Source organism: Wolffia australiana, chromosome 1 (genome assembly GCF_029677425.1).
Source record: "Wolffia australiana isolate 7733 chromosome 1, ASM2967742v1".
Taxonomy (NCBI): domain Eukaryota; kingdom Viridiplantae; phylum Streptophyta; class Magnoliopsida; order Alismatales; family Araceae; genus Wolffia; species Wolffia australiana.
This window is the reverse complement of record NC_135835.1, coordinates 26,440,511-26,451,783: the sequence shown is the minus strand read 5'-3', so window position 1 is coordinate 26,451,783 and position 11,273 is coordinate 26,440,511. Positions and strand designations below refer to the sequence as shown.

At 41.0% G+C, this 11,273-nt stretch overlaps 1 protein-coding gene across 3 annotated transcripts; it reads left to right on the top strand.

Annotated features, from left to right (window-relative positions):
- The first annotated feature begins 318 nt into the window (after positions 1 to 318).
- On the top strand, positions 319 to 8,950 carry LOC144712786 (ATP-citrate synthase beta chain protein 1). 3 transcript variants are annotated; one of them, XM_078587121.1, is made up of 20 exons: positions 319 to 470; positions 1,762 to 1,874; positions 1,986 to 2,024; positions 2,102 to 2,165; positions 2,236 to 2,301; positions 2,649 to 2,772; positions 2,857 to 2,991; positions 3,089 to 3,149; positions 3,236 to 3,312; positions 3,388 to 3,543; positions 3,977 to 4,105; positions 4,174 to 4,306; positions 4,386 to 4,513; positions 4,579 to 4,684; positions 4,769 to 4,845; positions 5,314 to 5,384; positions 5,468 to 5,752; positions 6,968 to 7,093; positions 7,185 to 7,238; positions 8,745 to 8,950. In XM_078587121.1, exons 2-18 carry the CDS (start codon positions 1,775 to 1,777, stop codon positions 7,041 to 7,043), a joined length of 1,827 nt encoding a protein of 608 aa, XP_078443247.1. In that variant the 5' UTR covers positions 319 to 470; positions 1,762 to 1,774; the 3' UTR covers positions 7,044 to 7,093; positions 7,185 to 7,238; positions 8,745 to 8,950. The 3 variants fall into 3 exon arrangements, with proteins under 3 accessions (XP_078443247.1, XP_078443239.1, XP_078443230.1); XM_078587113.1 differs by lacking the exon at positions 8,745 to 8,950 and adding an exon at positions 7,858 to 8,060; XM_078587104.1 differs by lacking the exon at positions 8,745 to 8,950 and having other exon boundaries at positions 7,185 to 7,400.
- The last annotated feature ends 2,323 nt before the right edge of the window (positions 8,951 to 11,273 follow it).

The window sequence follows — 11,273 nt, the reverse complement described above, 5'->3', positions numbered from 1 at the left end:
TCTATTAATCTATCTATCTATCTATATCTACCTGTCTATCTATCCATCTATCTCTCTAGCTAGCTATCTAACAATATATCTGCCAATTTCGCTCTCCATCAACCTCTCTGCGCATATCTCTATCTTTCCATCTATCTATTAATCTATCTATATATCTACCTTTCTATCTATCCATCTATCTCTCTAGCCAGCTATCTATCTATTTATATGATCTCCTAGCTATCTATCTATCTTTCTTTCGATCTATCTCTCTAGCTAGCTATCTCATTATGTCTATCTCCTAGCTATGTATCTCTCTCTCTAGAGCTGATTGGGGGTAGCTGTGCAAGCTGAAGGGGTGGTAGGTTCGTGGCCTGGGGGGGGTGAGCTAACCGCGCCCTATTTAAATACTCGATGAGAACCCGTCCTTTCGCTGCCTTGCTTGATCGCGCAGTCTCCCTTCAACGCAGATCTGCTGCTCGCAGAGTTTGGTAAGAATCGGATGCGCTTTCTCTTCGTCCATTTTCCACTATTTGATCGCTTTTTCTGTAGTTCGCTCTTGCAATGTGTACCTTTTTGTCGATTTTTGTTGCACTTGGATTGTTTGAGGCCGTTTTTGTGATGTCAGCTGTTGTGTCTGAACGCGTGATCTTGAATTGATGGACTCGTTGCAGTGAATTGTTTTTATTTTGAAGAAGTGAGAATTTATGTCGCATCATGGCGTCTGAGATTGTTCTCGATGTTTTACTGTGTCCGGATTTTAATTGTTTTGATCTGATCGTTCTTGAACTGTTGGCGGTTGCTTTGAGATGCCGGCTGTTGTGATGAACGAGTGATCTTGTAATGATGAACTTCTTGGTGTGAATCGTGCTAGTGTGGTGAGGTTATTTGCCTCGGCTGGAAGAAGTGAATGTTTATTTTGATGAACGGCATCTGGCCGTGAATTTAGTCTAGATACAGTGGGATAGTTTGATCGGTGTTGTGCTAGTTTCTCGTCGTTTGATGTTGTTTGGCGTCTTAGAAGAGGTTTTACTGGTACTTCACCCATTGTGGGCATTCTTCTTAGTGTGAGATTTCATAGGGTCCTGGTTTAGAATCATAACATGACCGGATTTCCCAGTTTTTATTTATCAATTTCTGATTCTTTTCTCGATATCTGAGTCTATTTTTTGTTTTGATGCTTTTCTTCCGGGGAAATTTAAGAATTTAGAGTTGGTAACCACATTTTCCGCACGGTCAAAAGAAAGAAATCAGTGGATTAGATAAAGAATGCGGAGCTGTTCTGGATTGTGGTGATAGAGTACAGTTGCCAGGGGAATCGGCATCTTCCTTTGAAGATTCTGTAATTAGCTTTCATTTTGATGCACTGGATCCACTGTCGAAAAAGGAAAAGTTGCCTCTTGGACCTCTGAATTTGACTTCTTTGAATTTCTTCGGTTTTATAGGTTTACATTTTATCGTAAGAGTGCATTCCTGGACATGTTATTGCCAGATTAGCTCACATTTCAAGAGTTATATAGGAAGAATTAGTTTATGGAACACCAATTGGGATAAAGAAATTTTGCCCATCTTGATGCAATATTTGCTTATTACTAGATCCACTTCTCATTTTTCATTGTTGATGCGCACAAAGACTGCCCATCCGGCTTACTTCCTGTTCAGCAACGGTTACGTTTCAGTTTCTGGTGACTTAAAATGTTAATAATAGATTTGTGGAAGCTAATGTTTGCCACTATCAAATTCTGAGCTTTTGATTCTATTCTGCGTTTACCCAACTTGCAGGATTTGAGCTTCCATGGCTACCGGGCAGATATTTTCGAAGCAGACGCAGGCTCTGTTCTACAATTACAAGCAACTTCCTATCCAACGGATGCTCGACTTCGACTTTCTCTGCGGTACTTATTCATCAAACTTTCCATTCCTGGGCCTCCTTTCCTCGTGGGCCTTATTTCTTAGGAAGTTGCTTATTCATCAAATTCTGAGCATTTTTTGGGCTTCTTTCTTAGGAAGAGAGACGCCTTCGGTTGCTGGAATCATCAACCCAGGTGATGAATCTCTAAAGTTTCATGCTTAAATATGAAGTCAAAATGACATTTTTTCGATGTGATTCTTGATTTACCAGGTTCGGAGGGGTTTCAGAAACTCTTCTTTGGGCAGGAGGAAATCGCCATCCCAGTCCACCCAACGCAAGTTTCATCTTACAAAACCCACCATCAGTGTGCCTAAATCTTATGGTTCCCATTGTCTTCTGTGTAGCATCGAAGCAGCATGCAAGGCTCATCCGACGGCTGACGTTTTCATTAACTTCGCCTCATTCAGAAGGTCATTCTACTAAATCTTGCTTCACCATTTCATGAAAATCCAAAATATGAAGTACCAGTAGTTGGATGGGTCAGAACAGAATATTCAATTGATTAGCCCTGATTATGATCAGATAATTCGATCAGGCCAGATCAAGATAGGACTGATGGATTAAAAGTCTGATCAATTGTCGACCCTTAATTTGAATAGGAGCCAGGGATCGGACTGGATCGAATCCGATTAAAAGAGTATCAATTAATCAATCATCCCCGACTGATCGGATCAGCTGGATTGAGATCTGATCAATATCTGATACCTACTCTGAATCTTGCGGCTGTTCTTACCGACATGTCCCTGTTGTTAAACAGTGCAGCAGCGTCCTCCATGGCAGCACTTCAGCAGGCAACCATCAGAGTTGTGGCCATAATTGCTGAAGGCGTACCAGAATTAGACACCAAAAAGTTGATCGCATATGGGCGGGCCAATAACAAGGCATTTTATAATTTCTTCTTAATTTTTCCATATTTCATATTTCTTGGACATGCATTGAATTTTATTCTCTGGCATATTTCCCAGGTTGTGCTTGGCCCTGCTACCGTTGGTGGAATCCAAGCTGGAGCGTTCAGAATTGGAGACACCGCTGGAACAATTGACAACATCATTTACTGCAAACTGTACCGCCCTGGTTCTGTGGGCTTTGTGTCCAAATCGGTAGGGTTTTCTCCCCAATAAATAATTATTAATGTCTATACTGCTGCAATTATTCCATACCCAGTATAATATTTATTTATTTAAAATATCTCTACAGGGAGGCATGTCAAACGAAATGTACAACACCATTGCCCGAGTCACAGATGGAATATATGAAGGTATCGAAATGTCTACGCTGATGTATATTATTATTATTATAATTTCGTTTATCTTTCCTTACTTGAAATTACAAAATAATCCTCAGGAATTGCCATCGGAGGAGACGTATTTCCGGGTTCTACACTCTCTGATCACGTACTTCGTTTCAACAGCATCCCTCAGGTGCTAAAACATGATATTCTGCATAAATGAGCCATTGAGCAGACAAGGAATTGACTTTGACTTCTGTTTTCGCAGATTAAGATGATCGTTGTGCTCGGCGAGCTCGGCGGGAGAGACGAGTATTCCCTCGTTGATGCACTGAAAGAGGGCAAGGTCCAGAAACCGGTCGTCGCTTGGGTCAGCGGAACCTGTGCCCGCCTTTTCAAGTCCGAAGTCCAGTTTGGCCATGCCGTAAGTCAATTATTCCCGATGACTGTCAAAATTTAATTATGTTTGCCTAAAGTTAGTCCAATTGGACCGCACCATAACTTAACCATTCCCGATATCGTCATCATTTCCCATGTATTGAATTTTCTTTACTTATATGAAGCTCAGTTTGACCACCATGACGTCATTATTTGTAATGTTTTAAATTTTATTTACCTCTACTATGTTCTGTGTCACCATGCCGGAAGTCTACCATCCATCTGACGTCTTAATCTCTAATTTTTTGAGCTATTTAACTCTGCAAAATCCTGTTTTGCCACGTCAAAGTCAACCATCTCCATGACGTTGCATTTTCGAATTTTTAAACTTTTTGGTTAGGCCATACGAAGTCAACAATCCCCATGACGTCATAATGTCGAATATTTAAGTTTCTAAACAAATTATATACAATTTCCAGGGAGCCAAGAGTGGGGGAGACTTGGAATCCGCCCAGGTCAAGAACCAGGCTCTCAAGGACGCCGGTGCCGTCGTTCCCACTTCATACGAAGCCTTTGAGGAGGCCATCAAAGAGACATTCCAGAAGCTCGTATGCCTCCACGTACCCCCACCCCGCCTCAGATTAAAAAAATTGACTTTGACCCCTTTCCATTTCAGGCAGAGGCAGGGAAGATCACAGCCGTTAAAGAGATCACGCCGCCGCAGATCCCGGAGGATCTCAAAACCGCGATCAAGAGCGGAAAAGTCAGAGCCCCCACCCACATTATTTCCACAATCTCCGACGACCGAGGTCCTCTCCGAAGTCAAAAAGATCTAAAATTTGAGAAGCTCCCCTCCGTTGACTTTGACTTTTGGTGATTTCTTATCAGGAGAGGAGCCGAGCTACGCCGGAATACCCATGTCGACGATCGTGGAGAAGGGCTACGGCGTGGGCGACGTCATATCCCTGCTGTGGTTCAAGAGGAGCCTCCCCCGATACTGCACCCAGTTCATCGAGGTTAACGATTTTGACTTTCATGGTCAACGATGATGGGTGTTGACTTTTTGACTTTTGGCCGACAGATATGCATCATGCTGTGCGCTGACCACGGGCCGTGCGTGTCGGGGGCCCATAACACCATCGTCACCGCACGTGCGGGGAAGGACCTGGTGTCCAGCCTCGTGTCAGGTCGCCAGCTCTGTTTCCTTCGCTGACCCGTTCTTTCAATTCTTTGCTTAATTTTGCCTTCATTAATTTTTTTATTGTTTACAGGCCTGCTCACCATCGGCCCGCGATTTGGCGGAGCCATCGACGATGCGGCTCGCTACTTCAAAGACGCCCATGATAATGTAAAATTCTCTCTCTCTCTCTCTCTCTCTCTCTCTTCAAAGTACCTTTTCAATTCGTCGTTTATGTTCTCTCTCTCTCTCTCTCTTTGAAGTGTCTTTCCCTTCGTCCTTCATGTTCTCTTTCTAGATATATATGCACTTCCCTCTATCTCTCTCGCTCTGTATATATGTTTACATACATCTCTTACATAGTTCTCTCTTTCGCTTTGTATACATGTTTACATACATCTCTCTCTCGTTCTGTATGTATGTGTTCATGTCTCTCTCTTCCAAGTCCGTTCCCATTCAATCTTCTGTCTCTTCAGTCAAGTCCCCACTTTCTCTCCCCATCTTCTGCCATACTATCTCTCTCTCTCTAACTCCGTTTAGTATAAACGTGCCTCCTATCTCTCTGTTTTCTCTCTCTCTATCTCTCTCGCTCTATGAATATATGTTTCACATGACTGAAACGGTGGGATAAACCCGCAGGGACTGACCCCTTACGAATTCGTGGAAGGGATGAAGAAGAAGGGTATCCGCGTCCCGGGAATCGGCCACAGGTGACCAAACCCCGCAACTGTTATTTAGTCTTAGTTTAATTTAATTAACACACTGACTCATTTTCAAAAAAAAAAAAAAAAAGAATAAAGAGCAGGGATAACAGGGACAAGAGAGTGGAGCTGCTGCAAAAGTACGCGCGGACGCAGTTCCCGTCGGTGAAGTACATGGAGTACGCGGTGGAGGTGGAGAAGTACACGCTGAGCAAGGCGAACAACCTGGTGCTGAACGTGGACGGGGCCATCGGGTCGCTCTTCCTGGACCTCCTCGCGGGCAGCGGCATGTTCTCCAAGCCCGAGATCGACGACATCGTCGACATTGGTTATCTCAACGGCCTCTTCGTCCTCGCCCGCTCCATCGGCCTCATCGGGTACTCTCTCTCTCTCTCTCTATAGATATATATATATATATATATATAAATATATATATATATGTATGTGTGTAGACATACACTCTCTTCTCTCTCTTCTCGCTCTCTCGCCATAGATATACTCTCTTCTCGCCCTCTCTATTTATTTGTATGTGCACATATAAACTCTGTTCTCGCTCTCCTCTCTCTCTCTATTTGTATGTGTACTTGTACACTCTCTCTTCTCGCTCTACTCTTTCTCTCTATTTATATGCGTACTTGTACACTCCCTTCTCGCTCTACTCTCTCTCTCTCTCGCTCCATATATATACTCGTTTTTGCTCTCCTCTCTCTCTCTCTCTACTTTTATGTGTACATATACACTCTCTCCTCTCGCTCTCCTCTCTCTCTCTATTTATGTGTACGTATACACTCTCTCTTCTTGCTCTTCTCTCTCTCTCTACTTATATGTGTACGTATACACTCTCTTCTCGCTCTTCTCTCTCTCTTTCCATAGATATACTCGTTCCTCGCTCTCCTCTCTCTCTACTAATATGCGGACATATACACTCTCTCTTCTCTTCTCGCTCTTTTTTCTTTCACCCTCTCCATTTATATACTCTCTTCTCTCTCTTTCTCCATATATGTACTCTCTGCTCGCTCTCCCTCTCTCTCTCCCTCCGTACATGTACTCTCTTCTCGCTTTTTTTTCTTTCACCCTCTCCGTTTATAAACTCTCTTCTCTCTCTTTCTCCATATATATATTCTTCTCTCTCTATCTCCATATATTTACTCTCTTCTCGCTCTTCTCTCTATTTCTTCATATATATTCATATCTCTCTCTCCATATATAGTCTCCTCACTCTCTCCCACTCTCTCCTTATATACTCTCTTCTCTCGGTCTCTCTCTTCTCGCTCGCATTCTCTCTATTTATATCTGTGCCCCTTCTTTCTCTCTTTCGTTCACATTCTTTCTACATGTCCTTTCTCCTCCCCTTTTTCTATCTACATCTCTTCATCCCCTCCCTCTTTCTCTCTGCTCCCGCTTCTTTCTCTATATCCCTCTTGCTCTCTGTCTCTCTCTATCTTCCATCTTTCTCTCCCCCTTTTTCTCTATATATAATCCTCTCTTTCTGTACAACTCTCTCTCTCTCTCTACCCATCTGCTTTCTATGTCTCTATCCCTCCTCTTTCCCTCTCTATCTCTACCTTATTAGACTGGCATGTCAATAACAGGCACACGTTCGATCAGAAGAGATTGAAGCAGCCTCTGTACCGCCACCCATGGGAGGACGTGCTCTACACCAAATGATGGTGATATCCTGCTCCATCCGCCGTCTAATTTTTCCTCAAATTGAACTGGTGAGAGAAATACCCCAAGTTTTCATATCATATAAATTCTCTCTCTATCATATTACTCTCCATTTAATTTCCCTCTCTCTCTCTTTTCCAGGGGAAAGTCTTCTACTTGTACACAGCCCCTCCTACGTTCCACCTCTCACTGAGGGTAATAAAGCCTCTCTCTCTCTCTATCTTTATCCTTTTTCTATTCTATGTTTTAATGTTTTAATCCTTTTTATACTCTTCTATTGTTATCAGTCTTATTAGTTTATTAGGGCTAGGAAAACTCTAGGAGGGCTGAATTATGTTATCTAAAATTCTTTCTCTATACCATTTGTTAAGTAGTCTGTGGAGACCCAGATGGGATACTATCCGTCCCCGGGGTGACTCCGAGGCCGCCAGATTAAGAGAGCGAGGGAGATAATGATACATACAAATAAAGAGATTGAGTGAGAGGGCAGGCTAGAGATCAGAAGAGATTATGAGAGAGATAGATAGATGGATAGATAGAGAGATCCCATCTCAATATCTAGCACCAGACAGCAGTTCATTATGTACAGAGAAACTAGAGGTTTTAACCTTGGTACATCTCACACTGAAACTTAATTTTAATCTTTTGGGAAAGTCTAGCTAAACACATTTTACATTTTTCCCATAAGAGGAGGATAATGGAGGAACAATATAATTTTTGGAAGACTAATGTTTAACGTTTAGAGAAAACAACTTTAGTCATTTTATCTCAATTTCAATGGTTGGATTAATATTTGATATAATGATATTGTCAGGTTTAGTTATCCAGACTCTGATTCTCATGATAATTGGATATTTTGGAAGGGAGCATTTTTATTGGAGCTAGTGTGAACTTGAGTTTTCCAGTTTTCTAATAACCCCATCATGGGCTCTTAATGTCGTTTGTCATTGTTAATCTGACATTATGACACTGTTGATTTCTTTTAATTAATTACCTTTGGACGCTTGCTATGATAAATGGTATCCAAGATAAAAGAAATGAATAAACCATTCAAAGCATTTGAAAAAGCTATCTGCCAAACCTATATTATTTAAGGTTAAAGATTTCCCTTAGTTCCATGAATTTAATATCATTGACCTTCTGATACCTGGAGGTTCCAATCCAGTTTTTTAGAACTCTTTGAGTTAGGAAATCGACTGATGTATACGATATCACACATCTTATCTATTAAATAAGCTAAATCAATCTTTATTAAGAGTTTTCCCAAATTTTAAAAAAATAGTATTGAAGCTTCACCATACACGGGAAGGAAACCACTGATATCCAACATAGTTCACAATCAATCGATGGATGATAGTTATATCTAATTATGTCACTGCCCATAAATTAAATTTAATATCTTGGAATCAACTTATAAATTTCAAGCTGTATTCTTGCGGTAGTGAGACTGAGGTTGTCGATAGAGATTTTGAGCTTTAAATCATTCTTTTACATGTGAAGAAGGGTGAATTCATTATCAATGGGATCCAATCGTAAAAATCCCACTAAAATGAAATCTTTAAGGACTTTCATAGTTCGCAAGTGAGAAAGGATGGAATGATGGGACTTAATCTAATAATCTAATATGTTTTTATTCTAAATAACTATGTAAAATTGATCTCATGTGAGTTAGTAATCGCTGGCTAACCTTGTTTCCTGCAGGATCTACCTCCATGTGCTGAATTTGTGGCTAAGAAGAAAGAACTCCAGATGGAAGAACATCTGATTCAGGAGGAATTTTATCCTTCCACAGTTGATCGATTAACATCATGCTTGAAATAAGTGTACTGATCTTACCTTTCCAATGTACACGAACTCAGACTCTGGCACATGATAGATTTTTCACATGGTCTAGTCATTTTGAAGTTTATCACTGAGCAAGACATGAAGGGGAAGATGAACTTATAAAATAAAAAAAATCTCACCATCCAATCATAAGTAAATGACCTGGATTAACCGTGTTCCTGAAAAAATGGTGGCCAATGTGTTATTTTCACCATGTCCCACATACCCTGGGTGCTTACGATCCAGGTTGACTCGGTCTGGGCTGAGCCAATCTGGCTGATTCTACATCTTGATGCCATAAAATTTACGAGCAACTAGACCACATTTTCATGAACACCCATGCCCATAGGCTTCTATCAAATAGAATTCAGTATGTGAAAAAAATGATTAGTTGATCATATCCCCTTTTTTGTTTCATGATATGTGGATCAAACACCACCCAGTCATACAACACCATTGGAATATGGTGATTGACTTTACACCTATGTATACATATAAGTAGATAGATAGCTAGCTAGATTTCTAGATAGATATCTGTACACATAAGTAGGTTGCTTGGTAGATAGGTAGCTTGCTAGATTTCTAGATAGATATGTACACATATAAGTAGATAGATGGATGGATGGGTTGATAGATAGATAACTATGACATTATAGAAAATGGATTTTTTAAAAAATGATTTTAGGTTATAGCATTGGACTAGCGGCATATCTTATTAAAATGTACAACTAAAAAATGTTTCAACAATCATGGAGTTAAAATCTGTATAAGCTAGACAAGGAATCATTTCAATGGAGTCCGGAATTTTCATCAGAAAAAGAATGGACCTTTATCCCTCTCTGGATAGCTTTCCAAGGCATTACGGCCCATTCATTAATATGGTGGCCTTTAAATCCATATTATGTGTTGGGTAAATATATTGCTACATTCTCCGAGGTTAGCCATTTTAGAAAACCAGGTTATTGGAGAGGCTTTTAGAAGTTGATTTATCTAACCCAATCCTTGAATACATTATTATTTTGAATGGATATCAGAAAAATCATAACACAAAGAAACATAGTAGAAAGATACCCCATCTTATGTGCACATTGTCAAATGGTTGGACGTTGGAAAGACTCGCACAGGAAAAAAGCTAATTACACACAAACAACACCACATGCCTTTATTGAATTTCCTTTTTGGATATGAATGGAACACATACCATATAGCAAAAATATCAAGAAACACCTAAACACATTGCTTAGTATCAATAAAAATGGGTCAATAGCCACAACACTAAACCTAAAAAGAATCAAGTAAAATCACCCAACACGACATGAAGTACCTCATACACAAAGAATACTCATAATCAGTTTGAACCTTTGTCATCCATAGGTAATGAGGCACTCACCATCGTTGAACTAGATGGAAAAATTCTATCATGTAACACATGGCTTAAAAAGTTATAGCCCTTTATGCTGATAAAAAACCAAATACAAATCTGGATGTTAAAGGTTTTCAATGATTAGACCGCTAGTTAGACCAAATATATATTGCCCCAGATTCACAGAGAGCTTTTGGTCATCATTTTGGGTTCTAGGGCCTTGATTGAAATGAAACATAAATGATTCATGTGAAGGCGGAGGTGGAGACGGAGACGGAGATAGAGGAATCCGAGAAGATGAATAGTGTCGAATTAGGTTTACGGGGAGAGAGAGAGAGAATACATATCGGGGAGAGAGAGAGAGAGAGAGAGAGAGAGAGAGAGAGAAAGAGAGAGAGGAGAGAGAGGAGAGAGAGGAATGGGCCCAAGTGGGCCACATTCTCACATTCACCCTTATTGGGTTGTTCTTTCTTCGGCCTTCTTGGTTGGGGCATAGATGTCAAGGAGTCCCAACTTGAGGCAGAAAGTATCATATGAGGTAGTGCTCAACCCCTTTGTGAAGATGTCCGCCAGCTGGTCCGATGAGACTACATACGGAGTTGAGATCAGTCCCGCCAAGATGCGCCATCTGATGACATGGCATGTGGTTTCAATGTGCATGGTACGTAGTGAGAAGGTTTTGTGCGTTGAAATGAAGATGGCCGCTTCATTGTCACAGTACATTGGCATGGCCTCCTGTATTGTGTGTACGAGTTCGTTTAACAAGTTCCTCACCCATAGCATGCATGAGGATGTCTCGTGCATAGCTCTATATTCAGCTTCACAACTCGAGGAGGAGGGAATTCGCTGTTTGTGACTGGACCATGTGACTAAATTTCCTCCCACATATATGCAATACCCCGTTGTGGACTTCCGATCTCCCCGGTCACCCGCCAAGTTTGCATCAGAGTATCCAACAACTTGCAGATGACTATGTCGGCGAAATATCAGCCCCTTCCCAGGTGCATGTTTTAAATAGGCTAAAAGTCGTAAAGCCCCACTCC

What these genes read in the sequence shown, in the direction of transcription:
- LOC144712786 (XM_078587121.1), top strand. Translation starts at nt 1,775, where the DNA reads ATGGCTACCGGGCAGATATTTTCGAAGCAGACGCAGGCTCTGTTCTAC. An exon ending in ATGGGCGGGCCAATAACAAG is followed by an intron (nt 2,773 to 2,856) that starts GCATTTTATAAT and finishes CATATTTCCCAG; the next exon opens with GTTGTGCTTGGCCCTGCTAC. An exon ending in GGTGTCCAGCCTCGTGTCAG is followed by an intron (nt 4,685 to 4,768) that starts GTCGCCAGCTCT and finishes TATTGTTTACAG; the next exon opens with GCCTGCTCACCATCGGCCCG.